Below are 21,025 nucleotides of genomic sequence, written 5' to 3'. Positions count from 1 at the left end.
ATGCCGCAGTTGGCTCTGTTATCACATATTACAAAAGGCATCTTGAGGGTTATAAAATGTGCAGCAAATAGCTTTGGAGATGAGAAACAGCAATTTTTCATCTAATTTTGATCCATAGACATGTAAGCACTGTATTGCTACTTTTTGGTTTTGAGCCAAATAACTATTATGGTGCTAAGATGAGCCGGGCAGTAACCAAAATTAAAGAATACTTTAGCTTTTATCCTCAAAGTGAGAAAAGCTCTTTTGTAACCATCTTTGCACTTAGCAAATAAGGATGCCATCTCAAATCTGAGCATTAATGCCTGCAGGCGGATTTAGAAGAAAGGCTTATGTAGCTTAGCTTTACAGCCATACTTTCAATATATTTGCTTAAGTTAAAACCAGAGGTTGATTAAGGGACCTACCATCTTAGCTCCTTTGCAACTACGGTGAACATTTTTAATTAGAAGCATTTCTACTGTTTATCATTGGTATAATATTTTTGGACTTTGCTCTTTGAAATATATGTCAGCCCAGATAACTAATATGCTCACATTATTCCTAATCCCTTCTCTAAATACTAAGAGTGGGAACAAATGGAGGACATTTGACTAACGTATTTTTGTTTCCAGCTTAGGACTTGTCAATATGGGTAACCAAACCTGACCTCAATATTGTGAAGCACTAAAATGGAGATGCAAATAGTATTAACATTTTTTCCTCAGTCCTAAATAAGACAATTTTTGAATATGAACTGATGTAATGATAAAAAGGTTATCTCAAAATCCAGAAAATATGTGGTTTAAATTTTCCTCAAACTGTGTTTATTAAAAAAATTTTATTAAAAAAAGTTTTACATGAACTTGGGCCTTTCAATTAAAAAAATACTATTAATAATATTAACCTTTATATTTTATGCTAATCTAAATAACATTCAAAAGCAGGAAATACCTTATTTAGCTTAATTAATGATAGAAATGTTGTATTCCAACATGGCTAAGATATCAAAATTATTATTTAGAAGAATTTAATATAATAAAATATCACTTGAATTAGAGAAAAATTACAAAATAATTTTAAATTACTGATAAAGTTTTGTTAAGTGCCAAATTGTTATTTCCAGAGTGCCTAAAATGTTACAATATAAAGCTAGCTGTCATCAGAGCAATGTTTGGAGGTTTAAATAGCATAGTATAGGGGCGCCTGGGTGACTCAGTCGGTTGGGCGGCTGACGTCGGCTCAGGTCATGATCTCGCACTCCGTGAGTTCGAGCCCCGCGTCGGGCTCTGTGCTGACAGCTCAGAGCCTGGAGCCTGTTTCAGATTCTGTGTCTCCCTCTCTCTGACCCTCCCCTGTTCATGCTCTGTCTCTCTCTGTCTCAAAAATAAATAGATGTTAAAAATAAATAAATAAATAAATTAATTAATTAATTAATTAATAGCATAGTATAAATCCTAATTCTCTAACACAGTCATCTGGTACATTTTTGCATTCTTGCAATTTTTCATTTATGTACATATGTATTCATTCATCCATTCAACAAATACTTTTTGTCCAAATAATTTTATAATACTATTGGATTTGAAATATTAGAAAAATATGTATTCAGTATCTTGCTACCTCAAAGGCAGTTTTCCATTCTGCATTTTGCTTTCAGTTTTATTTATATGAATGTTATTTTGTCCTTAAGAAATTACCCCTAATTTTTATCCCTAATACTATTCCTTTTTACTTATTTTGTTTGGAATTCATATAGTGATCCTTCCTTTTTGTTAGTATTTGTCTGGTATACTTTTTCTATCTCTTTACTTTCAGTGTTATTGTGTTATTATCTTTAGGTTTGTCTCTTGGAAGCAGTACATTGCTAGATTTTTGAAATTGCATTTTGAAAGTCAAAGTGTATTAACTGGTGAATATAGTCTATTTATATTTATTGTAAATATGTATGTGCAGTTGTTCCTGGAGCAGCACGGGTTTGAACCGTGCAGGTACACTTATATGGGGAATTTTTGTAAACACATTATAGTACTATGAATATTTTATATCTTCCTTATGATTTTCTTAATAACATTTTCTTTTCTCTGGCTTATTTTCATTGTAAGAATACAGTGTTTAATACATATAATATACAAAATGTGTTAATCTACTGTTTGTTATCAGCAAGACTTCTGATCAACAGTAGGCTATTAGCAGTTAAGTTGTAGGGGAGTCAGAAGTTACACGTGGATTTTCGACCATGTAGGGGACTGGTGCCCCTGACCTCTGTGTTGTTCAAGGGTCAACTATACACTTATTCATGTTATCTTACACTTTATATTTCTATGCTTTTGAAGCCAACCTTCTTTCCTTTCTTTTGAGGGATTAAGTTTTCTTTAATCTCTTTCCCAATCCCTCCCCTATTTTGGAAGTTATACTTCTATTTCTATTCAATAATTTATGTTTTTAACAAAAATCATTAAATGAGTCTACAACCTTCTTCCAGAATAACTAGAGAACCTTAGAAAACTTTAATACTGATTTCCCTCCTTCTTCCAACTCACACATTCATGTTGCTTAATATTTTAGTTATTCTTTGCCTTTAAATTCTATCTGAAAATACTTATTGGTGTATGTTTTATATATACATTTATTTATGTATTCAATGCTTGTTTGAAATTTCTAATGTGCTTACTAATTATTATTAATTATTGCATCACAACATAATTTCCTACATCCCACACCTTTCTTCTGAGTTTGTTTTCTTTTTACTAAAGTACATCCTTTATTATTATCTTTTAAAAGTTTATTTATTTTATTTTGAGAGACAGAGAGGGAGAGAGAGAATCCCAAGCAGGGTCCACACTGTCAGTGTGGAGCCCAATGTGGGTCTCAAACTCACGAACTGTGAGATCATGACTTGAGCTGAAACCAAGAGTCAGACACTCAACTAACTGAGGCCTCCAGGTGCCCTTTATTTTTTTTTGAAAATTTTTTCAACTTTTTATTTATTTCTGAGAGACAGAGACAGGGTGTGAGTGGGGGAGAGGCAGAGAGAGGGATAAAGAATCTGATGCAGGCTCCATGCTCTGAGCTGTCAACACAAAGCCCAACAAGGAGCTCGAAATCATGAACTGCTAGATCATGACCTGAGCCAGTCAGACGTTCAACCAACTGAGCCACCCAGGCACCCCATTAAAGCACATCCTTTAAAGCCTTGCTTTAAAAGCTGTTTCTGTGTATGCTAAAAATATCAAACCTTTTTTTCTAAATGTCTTTATTCTGTTTTTCATACCTGAGTGATAGGTACAGAATTCTACGATGACAATTAATTTCCTTCACCACTCTGAAAATACTGTGCCATTGTCTCCTGGCATCTCTTGTTGCTGATGAAAAAACCACTGCCAGACTAAAATTACAGGAAATCTACCTTTTCTCTTTGGTTGTCTTTGAGATTTTCTCTTGGACACTCTGAATTTGACTATGATCTATATCAGTGCTAACTTTATTTATGTCACAGACAGAAAAGACTCACATCTTCCTTAATTCTAAAAAGTTCTCCACCATTATCTGTTCAAATATGTCTGTCCTCATTCCTTCTATTCTCTCCTTCTAAAACTTCCATGTGGTGTTCTGTACCAGGTTAATAATGTAAAGTCAGACTCCTTACTCACTGAGAATTTTAGTTTCTCATAAGTGATTTACTTTACCTCAGTCACATGACAAGCTTTGCTGTTTTCCCAGACAGGGTTGGATAATACTTTGAAGCTTCAGGCTCATGCACTGGGCCCAGGGCCAGCTCCCTCTCTTTCTCTTGCTGTCTTTGCTCACAGCAATAGCCTCAGATCCACTTAGGTTAAAACTCCAGGCCTAGGACCTAAATCCAGGTGTAAAATACCTGTAGGCCATTGTGATGTCTGCTTCCACTTCCTGATCCAGTTTTAATGCCTCTCCTTTCTTCTGGCAGCTCGTGTCTTCACTTCCTTTCAAACCAGTTTTGTGTATGTGTGTGTGTGTATATATATATACATACATATATATATATATATATATATATACACACACATATATACACACACACACACACACATATATATATACGTGTGTGTGTGTATATATATACATATATACATATATACATATATATATATACACACACACACACACACATATATATATATACATGTGTGTATATATAATGTTTACTCACTTTTCTAAAGTTTCTATGTGATTTTAATAGAAAGAGTTTCTGTCATGCCAGCTCAGTCTCCCACGAAGCCAGAAGTCCTCTACAAACATAATTTTAATGTGTTTGAAAGAGAAACTTACTTACGTTTTTATCACTTAATACTCCAAACATCTCTCAAGTTGCTATACTATCTTCATAATTACTATTTTAACAGTGACACAGAATGGCAATATAGGATGGCAGCTAAAAGGACATGTTTTGGATGAAAACAGACCTATTTCTTCTTCAAGCTCTTCCTTCAGTAAAAGTGGTTCTAGGAAAGGACAGGAACTGAGTAGGTTGCCTGCTACCCAGGTGCTCACTGAATGGAAGGTGCTACCTTTACTACTACTACTATCATCACCATCATCATCATCACCATCATCATCATCACCATCATCATCATCTAATGGTATTGCAGATTTCATTTTCACTTACTTTCATATTAATGATTAGCATTCTAGACAAACTAATTTTGAATATTAGGCACATGGTGGTAAATTTTCATCAGGTGAAGACATATTTGATAAGGCCCGGAACTTAAAACACTGTGGCAGGGGATGCGGGGATTGGCAGAGTGGGATCAGGGACTGAGACCCAGGGGTGGGGGCAGGGAGAGGAAAAATAGTGCCTTAGCCTAGCACAGTCAAAAGGTAGCCCTAAGCCCTGAGCACTGTACAAGAAGGTAACCAGAAGGGATCCCCACCTATCACACTTGCCATACCATTCCCCATAAAGTGAAGGTCCATATGAATTTCTGCCTTAGTGAACAAAACTGAAATGGACAAGTAACTAGCTTTTGACATAAAACTGCCCTGCTTGGTCAGGTTAACAGTTATGATGTTTTACATTCACAGGACCATTGCAAAATCTTAGCTTTACTTTACTTTTTTTTATATGGCTTTTGAAGTACATAGTTACATCCTGGAAATGTTAAGGTAACATTAGAGGAAAAGATAATTCATTAGATTCTCTCAGTGCTGGGGCATCTGGCTGGCTCAGTCAGTAGAATGTAACACTCTTGATTGCAGGGTTTTGAGTTCAAGCCCCACATGTGGCATAGATTTACTTAAAATTAATTAATTAATTGATTAATTAATTAAATAAAAATAAATTTTAAAAAAGATTCTCTCAGTGCTACATATTAAAACTTTCTGTAATGACGAAAATGTTCTTGATCTGTGCTGTCTAGCAGAATAGTCACTAGACATATACGACTACTGAAACCTTGAAATGTGGCTAGTGCAACTGAGGAACTGAATTTTTTATTTTATTTAACTTGAATTAATTTAAATTAAAATAGCCACATGTGCCTTGTAGCTATCATGTTAGAAAGTACAGTTCTAAACAAATTTTAAATATATGTGTGTGTTTCTGTATATATGCAGACATATGTATATACAGGTATGTCTGTATATAAATATAAACATAAATAATAAACATACACATACAGACATACCATGGACATATTTACAGATTTCGTTGCAGACCACGGCAATAAAGCAAATACCACAATAAATGAGTCAATGAGTTTTTGGTTTTCCAGTTCATACAAAAGTTATGTTTACACTGTAGTGTAGTCTATTAAGTGTGCATAGCCTTATGCCTTAAAAAAGTACATATTTAATTTAAAAAAACCTTATTGCTAAAAAATGCTAATCATCATCTGAGCTCTCAGAAAGTCATAATCACTGACTACAGATCACCATAACAAATACATAATAATAATGAAGAAGTTTGAAATATTGCAAGAACTACCAAAATATGACACAGACATGAATTGAGCAAATGCTGTTGGAAAAATGGCTCTGGTAGATTTATTCATTGCAAGGTTGCCACAAGCCTTCAATTTGTAAAAATCACAGTATCTGGGGGCACCTGGGTGGCTCAGTCAGTTAAGCATCTGACTTCAGCTCAGGTCATGATCTCATGGTTTGTGAGTCTGAGCCCCACATAGGGCTCACTGTTTTAAGTGCAGAGCCTGCCTGGGATCCTTTCCCCTCCCCCACACAAGCTCTCTCAAAATAAATAAACATTAAAAAAAAATCACAGTATCTGTTAAGTGCAATAAAGTGAAACACAATAAATCAAGGTATATATGTCCAAGTAAGTCACAGTAGACAAGATAAGTTCTTCAAAAAATTCTTATCTGGAAGAAGCAATCAAAATTCTATTTCATGTTTGCAATAATGCCTTAAGATTCAGAGATTTTACTAAAAGCAGAGCTAAATAAAATCTTACTCTGGTATATGTTATCTGAGTCACTGTATTGGCAAACCACGGAGTTGTTGCTGCCATGAGAAAAAATTATTCACCTGTTTCCCAGACATCTTTGTCATCACTATTTTGGACTGCATAGGCAATTTGAAGAGAAAATATTAATTTCACACATGAGGCCTCTAAAACTGGTCTCATCCATTCTACTAACGAAGAAGTACACAAATCTCTGCCCACATCTCATTTAAGAAATTTCTCTTAGGGGCGCCTGGGTGGCTCAGTCGGTTGAGCAGCCGACTTCGGCTCAGGTCACGATCTCACAGTCCGTGAGTTCAAGCCCCGCGTCGGGCTCTGTGCTGACAGCTCGGAGCCTGGAGCCTGCTTCGGATTCTGTGTCTCCCTCTCTCTGACCCTCCCCCGTTCATGCTCTGTCTCTCTCTGTCTCAAAAATAAATAAACGTTAAAAAAAATTTAAAAAAAAAGAAATTTCTCTTAGATACAGACAAAACTGCTAGTAATTGTAATACATAAAGCTTTTAGATTTATCAACTTGGTCTTTTTGCTCTCACAAATGCTCCATGTGATTTCAGGTAGTAAGTGCCAGGTGCAGTAGTAATCCCGTCTCAACAGCAAGGCCTTGTAATCTTGTGGATTCCAAAGTCCATCTACTTAAGTACCCTCCACTAGGGTATGATTCCATGCCATGAAGGGAAGGACAGGGCAAAGGGATGTGTTTGCTATAGGCTTGGTTTTTTATGTTTATTTGGTTTGGTTTTGCTTCTAGACCTAACATTTGGAAAAACAAATATTTCTATCTGAAAGGAAAAAAAGAAAGAAAAAGAACAAATTCACTAACAACTATTTGCTATGGGACAGAATTCCACAAATGTAGGTCCATCTCTGGACCCTAAACAAATTGATTAGTGAAATAGAAAAATTTTCTCACTGTAAAGTAGGTTTACTTTGCCAATAGTCTTATGATTCTGATACAGAGAAAAGTGTCATATGAAATCCCAGTAAACTGCTCTAACATAACCAGGACAGTTTACATTGTGGTTTCTTGGAAGGATGAGGAGACAGGAAGGGAGAAGGAAACAGCTAAAACAAAAGGAATAGTTTTGCTTTTTGAATATCTGTTAAATTTTTAAAATATGTTGTATAATTAATATAATGTAAATAATTTCTTTAGACCTTTCTGGAGATTAATAGACATATTTTATCTCAACATTTTATCACACTCCCTAAAATTAAATCCCCAGGAAGCATCTTGACCTCATTTGCCAAAATGTTGATAAATTGATAAATAAAAACACACATTAGTCTCTGAACTTAGACTGTCTCCTTGTCCAAGCCTAATTGGTTATTTAACTTTGATGAAAAACAGGACCTACAGGGAAGTGAGAACCATCAGGGTCCCTGGCCATTCACTTTTAAGGGTAGATAATATTTTTTTTATTCTGTCATTCAAAGGCACATATTTGAACAGCACTGAAATAATTGTCTCAAGTTGGGAAATGTCTGTTTAGAAAGGAAAACTAGACCATTGGAAAGAAATCAGAGGCTTATGACTTAAGAGACAGATAAAATTTCTCCTATGGAAAACAGCATATCTAGTTTTATTGAACAGTATGGATACAATCATTTTAGCCTTACATGAGAAGTAATTTACTTTTTTTCAGTAAGCTATGCAAACCTAGAAAGCAAAGTAACATTTCTATGTATCAATTGTTGGCATCCTTATCTGTAGGTGTGAATGCACTCCCAATAAATGCACCCATGGGAGAGTCCCTGATCTTATTTCAAATGTTTAAATAACAAGGCAAATAAATCTGTGGTGTTTCCTTCTGATGGATGGAAATAAATGGGCAACGATACTATCTTTCCGGGGAATCCTCCAGACACAGTGGAATGGCTCTCATCAAAAATTAAAGGCTTCTGAGATACACTCAAGGCAGCCCTTCAAATCTCTGCATCTGTATTATTTCAAACCTGTCCAGTATTCAGAAACTGCTAGTGTCTTCAATTTTTAAAATGATTTTTTTGCTTCCTTGTTTAGTGTACTTTTTAAAAATGAGTCTTCTAGGAAAATCTTCTCTTAAAATGTCAAAGGTTCAGATACAGTCCACCTGTGTACCTCTTTGCTGGGTGACTTCATCCTCTGCTGTGGCTTCAGTATCTTTTTTTTTTTTAATGTTTATTTATTTTTGAAGGAGAGAGAGACAGAGTGTGAGTGAGGGAGGGTCAGAGAGAGAGGGAGACACAGAATCCGAAGCAGGCTTCAGGCTCCGAGCTGTCAGCACAGAGCCCGACGTGGGGCTTGAACTCACAAACTGTGAGATCATGACCCGAGCCGAAGTGAGACACTGAACTGACTGAGCCACCCAGGCACCCCCAGTATCTTAAATAGAACACTGCTTGATTCAACTCTGTTCTTAGTTTTCAGAGAGTTCACTTATGGTTAAGTTGTCACTAATTCAGGCACAAATATGATCTTCTTTTATGCTCCATTTTAATTCTAATGGGATGCTAGCATCTCTGTCCAAGCAATTAAACCTAAATCTACTAGTGATAAGTTTTGCCTTTATAATGCACACATTCCCTCCCTACTGGAATCCCTTTATGATAAGGAATCACATGGAATCAGCATCCAAAGAATGAACCTCCATCATACATATGAGAATCAAACCCAGGTTTGACATATAAATCCAATGTGCTCTCCACATTGCAGAAATTTAAATACGTGCCTCTTATATTTGAAAAAGAGCCCAATATAGTGCTTTAATCATAGTGAATGCTCACAGATATTCCCTTGTCCCCCACATACACTCATGGACCAGATATTAGTTTTCAAAGTCTGATTTGTCATTAGTTTCCCTGTATTTGCTCACTTTATGTAACATTTTCAAAAGATTCAAAAACTTTCAGTAAATATTTTGGCACTAAAATAATTTAAACAATAAGGTGCCTCTCGATATTTGAATGAACTAGATAATATTACCACATTTCTACATATAGAGATAGGTTTCAAAATGAGGCTAGGAAACACATGTTGGCCACTTAAAAAATCTGAGAGATGCTGGGGCACCTGGGTGGCTCAGTTGGTTGAGCATCTGACTTCGGTTCAGGGTATGATCTCGCAGTTCACAAGTTTGAGCCCCACATCGAACGTGCTGCTGTCAGTGCAGAGCCTGCTTTGGATACTCTGTCACCCTCTCTCTCTGCCCATGCCCCACTTGCTCTCTCTCTCAAAAATAATTAAACATTTAAAAATTTTTTTTTAATTTTGAGAGATGTTGAGAGTGTTATGCTAAGTGGGGTAAGTCATACAGAGAAAGACAGATACCATATGTTTTCATTCTTATGTGGATCCTCAGAAACTTAACAGAAGACCATGGGGGAGGGGAAGGGAAAAAAAGTTAGAGAGGGAGGGAGCCAAACCTTAAGAGACTCTTACAAACTGAGAACAAACTGAGAGCTGATGGGGGGTGGGAGGGAGGGGAGGGTGGGTGATGGGCACTGAGGAGGGCACCTGTTGGGATGAGCACTGGGTGTTGTATGGAAACCAATTTGACAATAAATTTCATATTAAAAAAAAGAGCGAGACATTGATACCAACCACCAATTTGATACAATTTTCATTGTATCAATACCATGGGTGTTCTATAATAATAAAATAGATAAGAGATCATTTTAGAGGCAAATATAGTGAAGTAGCAAAAATCATCTGCTTGAAAGTGGCCTGCCTTCTGAATCCAGGCTGTATCGACCACTGGGTGAGTTACATTAGGCAACTTATTTAACACCTTGGTACTTCAATTTCCTCATCTGCAAACTGAGATAAAAACAGCACCTACTTCATGGAATTACTGTGAGAATAACATGGATTAAAGGATGTAAACTACTTACAACAGTAGTTTTCAAAAATACTAATGTTCTAGTTGTTATTTTACAACCTCTCTTCCCAGGTAGTTTCTCACTCACTTTTCAGGTTAGATGTCTGGAAGGTCTCTGTCCTTCCTTTCTTCCCTCTTTCCCTTGTCGTGTCTCTACACTTTTGCTTCTTCCCTCCTTTTCCTCCATCTCCTTATTCCTCCTCCTCCTCCTGCCTCTTTCATCTTCTCTCCGTACCCCCACCTTGACCTTGGGATGTTTGGAGGGGATTTACATCCAAGAAGTTTGGATAATTAAATGCCTCTTTAAACTCAAGCCTTACTAGTCACTCAAGACTAATCGAATATAAAAGTAAAGACAAACCATACTGATGTAAGATCTGAAGACTAAGCAGTTCTCTGAGTGAAATTATCACTTAAAATGTAAGTGATATCAACAGGTATCGTAAAACTAATGACAAAATAATTTCAGCTCCTGATCCATTTACCACATGTGTACCAGTACAGCCAGCAACTTCATCCTCAGGCCATCCTCTGCTCTATGTCTCTTGCTTGATTATTTTTAATGAGAAAAGCAGTAAACAGATGGGCCCAAATGACTTTGTGGCTAAGTGGTTTATCAATAAAATCTTGTTTAGTCAGACAGTGTGCCGTTTCCGCTTCTCTAGGGAAAGCACAGAGAACATTATAGAATAGTCTTGGATTTTAGTTCAAATGTTCCATAAGTCTTATGAGGGGGATTTTTTTCCTCGAAGAATGTTAAATGCAGGGGCATCTGGGTGGCTCAGTCAGTTCAACATCTGACTCTTGGGTTCGGCTCAGGTCATGATCTCACAGTTGTGAGATTGAGCCCCATGTCATGCTCCATGCTAAACGTGGAGCCTGCTTGAGATTCTCTCTGTCCCTCTCTCTGCCCCTCCCCAGCTCTCTCTCTCTGTCTCTCAAAATAAATAAATAAACTTTAAAGAATTTTAAACAGAGAACTAGGTTTTAAAATCACAGAGTATGCATTATACATTTGCTGTATTAATATCAGGTTATTAAACTGGGTGCAGCATCAATTTAATTGCCAGCTTTAGAGAGACCATGTAGGGGGTAAATGATAAATATTAGCTGCCTTGGTTTTCTTCAAATCCAAGACATCATCAATTGTAAGATATTAAGAAATAAAATTAGGACTGCCAGTTGTAAGATGCCATCAAAGGTAACACACAACCATAATTCAGAGATCCCAAAATGTAAGAAAAATCTGTACCTTGGGATCAATAAAACATGATATCATTATTAGCTAGTAAGAAATATTTATTGGGGCACCTGAGTGGCTCAGTTGGTTAAGCGTCCAATGCTTGATTTCGGCTTGGGTCATGATCTCACAGTTTGTGAGATTGAGCCCCACATTGAGCTGTCAGCACAGAGCCTGCTTGTGACTCTCTCTCTCTCCTTATCTCTCTGTCCCTCCACTACTCATTCTCTTTCTCTCTCTCTCAAAATAAATAAATAAAAAACATTTCTAAAAATCTTAAAAATTTTTTTAAAAAGAAATATTTATTGAGGACGTTCTATTGTCCATAGTTTCAGTGTTAGGAACTATTAGGTAAATAAAAATACTATACATAGTTCCTGACCTTGGGAGATTTAAAGCCCAATTAAAAAAGAAAACACGTGTAAAAAATTAGCTAATGACATGAATTAACTAACAACATGTAAAAGTTACATAAAACATATTACAAAAGCTTATAAACATAGTTGAAGCTTCATTTCCAAAATATAATTCTTCTTACCTTAAAAAATGATGGCTTTAATTTTGGGGATTAGTCAGAAAAGAATCACGGTATATTTATAATCAAATGCCATAGGTGTTGTGTTATTTTATTTTTGTTTAATACTCAGAGTTAATGTTGAACATTAACAATCCTTTTCAAGTATTTCTGGGCACATACTAATTACAGAAACTAACTCTTATATATAGCTCTACTGAACACATCAAAAATACTGTAGAAAGAAATAAAGGTAAGAGATTGCAACTTGAGTTTAAAAAAATCTCAGATAAATTGCTTCAGTGGTCCAAGTTCGATCTTCAGTTTTCCTGTACTCTCTCATAAACTAATCAGAAAGAGATCAACAAATTTTATTGGAAAATATGGGTGAGGGTATACGAACATCTTCTCAGTCAATAAATATTACTTCTGACTAAATTATTTTTCTAAGAAAACATTAAGACTTAAACTACCTAAATTACTTCTCAGAAGAAAATAGAGTTTGATGCCCTGGGAACTGAGGCCAGAAGCCATCAAATATCAGTTTTAAACAGATTCAACTCAAACTACATCTATTTGGAAACAGGCAGTTGTATACTGCTGACACAGGTTTATTTTGTGTTCCAGCTTTCAAAAAAGTAATTCTTGTTTTAAATGAAGAAGTTATGCATAGCAAGAATTTAGACTATCCTTCATAGCGCCAACGTGAATAAGATGGATGTGCCAAAAGAGCCAGAGATCACTATTAAACTAAAGGAAAAGAGAACACTGAGCATCATTTATCTCAAGGGCCATTTTCTGTGATTTCTATATGTGAGATGTTGTACCAACTGTGGCAGCAATCACAAAGAAATAAAAACGTATCTCTGTCCAATCTAATCTAATAACCAAGGCATTAAATTAACTCGAATAAGTATATAGTAAAATATAATCAGCATTATAATAGAGTTACAAGCAAAATGCAACAGTACACATCACTTCTGTTGTTGATGTCTTAGAAAGCTTTAGGGAAGCATTGGCATTTTAAACAGATCTTGAAGAATGGGTAGGATTTTAATAACTGGAGTGGAGAGAAAAAATCATTCTGGGCTAAAGGAAAGCAAGGAATGTTTAGGGAGTTGTGCCCCATCAGGAAGTGCATCTGGTGGAAGATAAGAGAGAAGATGATAAGCAGCTAGACTGGGGAGACTCTTCAAACCCAAGCCAAAGGGCTGGTTTTCAGAAAGGAGGTTTAAGTATCCAAGTTTTGAGTGACCAAGGTTGTGCCTTAGGAAGACTAACTAGACAGCAATGTGCAGGATTGACTGGAGGAGATAGGCTGGAGGTGAACAGATCATTTAGGAAGTTACTGTAATCATCTTAGCAAAAGGTACTGGAAGGAAAAGGCTCAAGTATGAAAACTTTCTGAAGGAGAAATGATAGGATTAAATGTCAATCAGCTGGGTAGGATTAATCTGATGCTTACAGCATGGGTAACCCAGAGGATAGACAGGAAGTATATAATCAGTGATGTGGGAGCCATAGGAACCCTTGACATTGAACTGTATGTTTTTATTTTTATTTATTTATTTATTTATTTTTTTAAATTTTTTTTTCAACGTTTATTTATTTTTGGGACAGAGAGAGACAGAGCATGAACGGGGGAGGGGCAGAGAGAGAGGGAGACTCAGAATCGGAAACAGGCTCCAGGCTCTGAGCCATCAGCCCAGAGCCTGATGCGGGGCTCGAACTCACAGACCTCGAGATCGTGACCTGGCTGAAGTCGGACACTTAACCAACTGCACCGCCCAGGCGCCCCTGAACTGTATGTTTTTAAAGGGGAAGGAAAGGTAGTGGTGAATTTTAGAGTATGCAGGTTTTATGGAATTTTGTTATTTGAGCAGAAGGTTCAGAATCGAAAACCATTCAAGATGCCTTCGAGCTCTGTTTTGCCTGACTGTCCATAGAATAGCTATTTATGAACTGCCTTTGGCTGTATTCCATTGGCCTACACATCCACTAAACAAATATTTCATGGGTGTTTACTGTGTGTCAGTGACTGTTCTAGACAGTTGGGGCAAATCAGTGAACAAAACAGAAAAGAAAATTCTTGCTGTCAAGGCACTTCCATTTCAGTAAGAAGTGACAGACAATAAATAACATACATAAATAAAGAAATGAAGTATATTATGCGTTAGAAATAAAAAAATATAGGGCATAAAAAAAGAGAGAAGACTATGAAATAGAAGGAGTGGTGATTCTGGGCCAGGGCTAGGGATATAGTTTATACGGAGAGATGTCACAAGTCACAGCATTTGAACCATTGTGCAGCGTTAATATCTAAGGATGCTGTTGGGACAATGCTCATTGCATTCCCCAGCTTCCTCTTAATGAAAGCACATGAAAGAGTCATTATGTTTCTATAGACTCCCTGACTCCTCACCACCACCTCACCTAACTGATCCCATTTCTCTCTTGGCACTAATGATCATAAATTTGTGATCTTCCTCCAAAACATCCATGGAGCCTCATGGCATTTTTTTGTACTTGTTTTTATACTTTGTTTCCCTACTGCCTTGACTTTGCACATACTTTTATCTTCTCGTGTATCTATCTATCTATCTATCTATCTATCTACCTATCTATCTATCTACCTACCAACCTACCTATCTATCTATTTAGAGAGACAGACAGAAAGAGAATGAGCCAGGTAGGGGCAGAGAGAGAGGGGGGAACAATGGATTCGAAGCTGGCTCTGTGCTGACAGCAGAGAGACCGATAACAGGGCTCAAACTCACGAACCATGAGATCATGACCTGAGCTGAAGTTGGATGCTTTAACCAACTGAGCCATCCAGGTGCCCCATATTTTTGTCAGCTAAATCCAATCTAGAACTTTTAAAGTATAAAGAAATATGCAAAATTAAACTACTAAAGTTGCCTTTTTTATGGTTTTGAAGTCTTTTTGATACCAAAATTAGTGGCTTTAATTAAGGTCAACCTTGTTGGAATACTACATTTAAATACTTACCCTATATGTAATCCCATGAGAGGTATATTTGCCTTCCCTACAGTCACAGACACTTCGGGTACTTACATGAAATTCACGCAGCCGGTGCCAGCAGGTGGGGCAATCCAGACGAAGCTGAGGTTGGTTGTGGGCAGATGACTCACATGAGACGCCACCACGCTGCACATAAACTGGTTACCAAACTGGTGGTCAGACATGATTCCTGAGAGACAGAAAGGAAGGGAAGCTGTCATAAAAACAAATAAAACAAAGTCTTTCTTACCATGGCACTAACAAGATTTTCTAGACCTTTTTCTTTCATGTTAAGATTCATCATGCTGTTTGACTTTCCTGTAAGCTTTGCAACTTTCCACATTTTGTTGTTAGAAGGATATTCATCATTTAAACCATTTTTGTTAAGGAGTAATCTACTAATTTCATTGCTATTGTATTTTCTTTGCTTTGATTTTATGGACTGGTCTTAGTCCATCACCAAAGACCACCAGGACCACACCTATAATATGACGAGGTTGGATTTATTGGAAGCGTTTATAGCAAATGAGACCAAATATTCTTGGAAACTGGGAAGTACCTCAGTAAGAGGATGTTAGCAAAGGCTTGTTAAAATATTTGTACTTGTGTTAAGTTATTTAAGAGAGTAGGGTGATCTATCTGTTCTGGGAATTTCCTGATTTTAGTACTGAAAGTCCTGCATCCTGGGATTCCCTAATCTTGCTGGGGAGGTTACAGGGTTAGGTAGGTTTGCTTCTGGATTTGGTGTTATCAGAAAGTGGGACAATTTTGTCACTGAGTATCTTAATAATTTTTATCTGGGAGATATGAGGAATGGCATAGGCCAAAGTTTTGACTGATAAAAAAGCAGCACAGTCATGTTAGCATAGAGAGAGAGATGGTCATTTTTGTGATTTGCACCATGTTCTTCATTTTGCCTGTGTTCAGACATGATTACAAAGTGGTCTGGGTTTTGGCTCAAGCCATCAGTTTCAAGGTGGCCTTGTCCTATATTGATATTCTGTAAAACTGCTTACATTACACATGAGAGTACCATGACTGAGCTGTGGGCACCAGGTCAGCTCCCAGCGGAACTATCAGGGGATGCTTTTTTTTTTTTTAATAAGATGATTTATTTTATGTTTACCTCAGATATAAAATATTAGCCAATAACTCAATAATAAGAAAATAAACTCAATTTTTTAAAAATAGGCAAAAGACACGAATAGACACCTCACCAAAAGATACACAGATGGCAAATACATGAAAAGATGTTCAACATTCTATGCTATGACAGCATGGCAAAGTAAAACAACAACGAAATGCCAATTCACTATTACATGGCCACAGTGCAAAACACTGACAACACCAAATGCTGGTGAGGATGTGGAACAACAGGAACTCTTATTCACTGCTGGTGAGAATGCAAAACGGTACAGCCACTCTGGAAGACACTTTGGCATTTTCTTACAAAAATAAACATACTCTTACCATATGATCCAGCAATCATGCTCCATGGTATTTACCCAAATAAATGAAAGATTTCTGTCCACACAAAAACCTGCACATGGATGTATACAGCAGTCTTACTCATCATTGTCAAAGCTTGAAAGCAACTAAGATATCCTTCAATAAGTGAATGGAAAAATAAATTGTGGTACATCCAAACAATAGAGTATTATTCAGGGCTAAAAGGAGATGAGCTATCAAGCCATGAAAAGGCATGCATAAGTAAATGCAGTCTGCTAAATGAAAGAAGCCGATCTGGAAAGGCTACATACTATATGATTCCAACAATATGACCCTCTGGCAAAGGCAAAACTATGGAGACAGTAAAAAGATCACTAGTTTCCAGGGGTTAGGAGGGAGGCAAAGATTAACAGGTGGAACATAAAGGATTTTTAGGGCAGTGAAACTATTCCATTTAATAGTGGATACATGTCATTATATATTTGCTAAAACACATAGAATGTCCAACACTAAGAGTGAATCCTAATGTAAACTACAGGACTTTGAGTGGTAATGCTGTGTCAGCGTAGGTTAATCTGTTGTAACAAATATATCACTGTAGTGCAGGATGTAGCCAATAGTAGAGAGTTGGGGGGGGAGTGGGGGTACATGGGAAATGCCTGTACTTTCCATTCAATTTTGCTGTGACCTAAACGTGCTCTAAAAACAAAGTTCATTAATAAAAATATGAATAAAAACATATCCAGGAAGGAGCAATTAAGTAAAAATTCATTTCCTGGGTATGTGAACTTAGGTGAATGACTTACTCTATCTGAGACCCAGTTTTCTTGCCTATAAAATGGAAATACCATGTCCCCTCCACCATAAAGTTATTGTGGGAATTAAATGATCCAATACACATGGAAGCATCTAATACAGTGCCCCATGTAGGAAGGTGCCCTTCCTACATGTCATCCTAATAGTTCATACATTCCTCATCATAGCACTTGACCATCTTTCCAAGGAGTCTGTGGGGAACTACATTTTTAATTTTTATATTCCAAGCAAGTATCACAATGCCTGATACATCACAGATATTCAATAAATATTTTTCTCAATAAATACGAGAATGACTTAACTTAAAAAATTAAAAAACAACAGAAATTATATCTCATATGTTATATTACCTAGTGAAAAAGAATCTTCTAGAATAGAAGTATAGGTCATATTGGACAAAGCAACAGAAAAACAGGTCTATATATTTTGACATATTCCAGTGATGCCCTTTTTCACATTCAAGTTTTTATTTTTTCAAGCTACGTCTTGAGGCAAAATTCATCAAGTCAGAAACCACAAGGTTAGGGAGGATAAGAGACTTCCCAGGGAAATCACAGAGTGCCACAGGAGACTCAGCGGCCATGACTCAGGAACTGCCACTCCACTCTGGTTGGGCACAAAGCAGAAATTCTGTGTGTGTGGAAAATGACACAGCTGCAGGAGTCAGCCTGACCAAAAAGGAAAACAAAAGTTCCAGCCACAATCATGTGGGAAGGGAAATGAATCAAACAAAATAAGGTCTCAGGGTTTCACAGCCTTGGTAACAGGATTCATATTCAAAATCTCCCCATTCTTCAAAACCCCTCCTAGAAAGTGAGTCAATGCCTAGACTGCATATTAATTACTACATGACAACTTGTAAAAGTAGCTATATTGCTGTTGTTACATCATCCCCTACTCTGAGTAAATACGCCACAGAACAACATTCTTGCAATCCAACAGTCTGGCACAGCAGTTCCCCAACATGGCTGCACAGTGGCACCATCTGAAGCGATGGAATAAATTTTGGTTCCTAGAGATTCTGAGTCAACTGGTTTGGGATAAAGCCTGGGTTTTAGGAGTTTCAGAAGCTCACCAAGCAATTCCAATGTGTAACCAAGAAAATGTTGAAAATGTGTCTTAGTAAAATGTTGTCCAGGCCTCAGGGCTTAGAATAATATGGACACGGTACCAATATACAGTTTGGAAGTATCCAGCAGTGACTGGCACAATGGCCCTGAGAGTAATGCAAAATATCCCATCCTTTACCCACTACTGTTAGAACCATCCAAACATGTATTCTGAGGCCTTTTTATGTATCCTCACATACTATGAGTGTGCTGTGCTCTTCACTTTTTTAACAAAGAGCACTAGCATATTATACTGTTACCATATTTTATTTAGTTTTACTTTTTAATTGAAGTATAATTAACATACAATGTTAGTTTCAGGTGTACAATATAATGATTCAATAATTCTGTACATTACTCCATGCTCATCGTAAGTGTACTTTTAATCCCCTTTTATGTTTCACCTACCCCCCTCCACCTCCCCTCTGGCAACCATCAGTTTGTCTTTTGTATGTAAGAGTCTATGTTTTTTATCTCTTTTTCTCTTTGTTTATTCATTTGTTTTGTTTCTTAAATTCCACATAAGAGTGGAACCATATGGTATTTGTCTTTCTCTGTCGGACTTATTTCACTTAGCATTATAACCTCGAAGTCCACCTATGTTGTTGCAAATGGCAAGATCTCCGTTCTTTTATGGCTAACATTCTACTTTGTGTGTGAGTGTGTGTGTGTATATATATATATATATATACACACACACACAGACCACATCTTCTTTACCCATTCATCTGTGGATGGACATTTGGGTTACCACATTTTAATTGGCATTTTCTTTGAAAATATGTAAGGGTTGGCAGAGTTACAACGATTAGAAAACATCTTAATATCAACCAGCAGAAAAAAATAGTATTTACAGTATACAGTATACAATATATCTGTTTTGGATTAAACACTCTGTTAGGCTCTGTGGAGGTACATAGAAAACATGTAGGACATAATCCCTATCTTGAAATGACTAGAGCTGGAAAAAGAAAACTGGAGCAAACTGACATTGTAAATAAAACATCTGGAAAATAAGTGCTGAATGAGTGGTATTTGTGAAAATTACAAAATAGGAGAAGAGTGATTAATAAAGACAATTATAATAATGATTATAATAATTCTTATTAAGCACTTACTATGGCCTGCTGCTTTTGTGTTTCATGAATATGAACTTATTTGAGGCTCTTCAACCCTATGAAGTAGGTGCTGTTATCTTCTTTTTACCTATTAAGACCCTGAGACAATGGAGATAAAGGAACTTGCTCTTGCTCAAAGAGAAAGTGGATAGGATAGCCTGAACCCAAACCAGTGCCCCTGCTATCCAGTCAGATATTAAAGAGGGAGGCTGGAGCTGAGTCTTGAGAGAAAAGCCAAGATTTCCCATATCTGTTTTTATTTACATGAGGCAGCAGGGAACAACCAAGAGACTATCCCCTCACTCTGCCATGCACTGCTGCATGACCTTGTCAGGGAACCCCTTCTCAAGTTTCAGTTCTGACACCTGTAAACTGCTGGTCCATGATCACTAAGAACCCCTCCAGTTCCATGGCTCTCTGAGTACAATCTAAATAACCAGAAGAAAGATGGGAGGACATCTCACAAAGGCAGACACAATGAGCAGCGGTGTAAATATAAAATGAGAACCAGGAGAATGAGCAGTCATACTCAGCTTCCAGGGATCTATGAAACACAATTTACTGCATCCGCCACAGTGATCTTCTTAATGGCTTGTGTCATGAAAGACATATGCCATCTAATTAATGTATGTGATTTGGGAACCTATTCTTGGGATAACTATAATTTGAATTTGATAATGAATTTAAATTTACAATGGTGCTTTCCCTGCTGCATGCTGGATAATGGGATACATACTGAGTTTTTAATATGACTTGAAAAAGGAAAAACAGGATCTATAATAGAAATTAATTACATGTATCTCAGGGAGATATATACTTATTAAATGTGTATGTGTGTACTGTAGCAATACTAAAGATTTTATGTTCATTGTTGTGGTTATGTGTAAATTCTTATCCAAAAAATGTTCATGGGGAACTTCTTCCTCAGAGATAAAAAGCTGTACTTTTCCAAGTATACTATGGACTATGAGAGAAAATCAGCACTTCAAGAAGTATGGCTCTCCTGATCTATCTTTGGGCAAAGAAAGTAAAGCATAATTTCAAACTCTGAAGTTCTACAAGATGGGTAACTTGTCTAGAAAAATTTTAAAGCATCCATGTTATGAACACATTTTCCTTTTGAATACTGTGTATATACACTTGAACAATATAGAATATTTCCAATCTAGCTGTAATTTCTATATTAAGAAACAGTCATTATAACTCTTTGACATAGCATGGGTGTTTTAAATTCATTAAGTCATTCACACCACTGAATATCTAGTTTAAAAATATCTTAATATTTGTCTTAATTGAAGTTGTGGTTGAAGGATACAAATCTGTATCACAGCTTCCTTTATCCACATTATACTTTTGCAAGATTAGGCTCACGGTGTCTTTAATTGTTCTAAAGTTGCTTCCATGATTCCTTTTAAGACAGTGATACACATTACTTTGCCTTCTGGGATGTCATTTTCCTTGA

The 21,025-nt window shown here is 36.6% G+C and overlaps 1 protein-coding gene across 3 annotated transcripts in view; it reads right to left on the bottom strand.

Annotated features, from left to right (window-relative positions):
- RELN (reelin) overlaps positions 1 to 21,025 on the bottom strand; it is a 533,601-nt gene that overhangs the window by 363,887 nt on the left and 148,689 nt on the right. For all 3 annotated transcript variants that reach the window (XM_043588658.1, XM_043588659.1, XM_043588660.1), the window contains exon 3: positions 15,126 to 15,261. In XM_043588658.1, coding sequence (XP_043444593.1) covers positions 15,126 to 15,261 — 136 coding nt within the window. The remainder of the gene's footprint in view (positions 1 to 15,125; positions 15,262 to 21,025) is intronic.

The sequence above is a fragment of the Prionailurus bengalensis genome, chromosome A2 (assembly GCF_016509475.1).
Source record: "Prionailurus bengalensis isolate Pbe53 chromosome A2, Fcat_Pben_1.1_paternal_pri, whole genome shotgun sequence".
Taxonomy (NCBI): Eukaryota; Metazoa; Chordata; class Mammalia; order Carnivora; family Felidae; genus Prionailurus; species Prionailurus bengalensis.
This window is presented reverse-complemented; position numbering and strand designations above follow the sequence as displayed.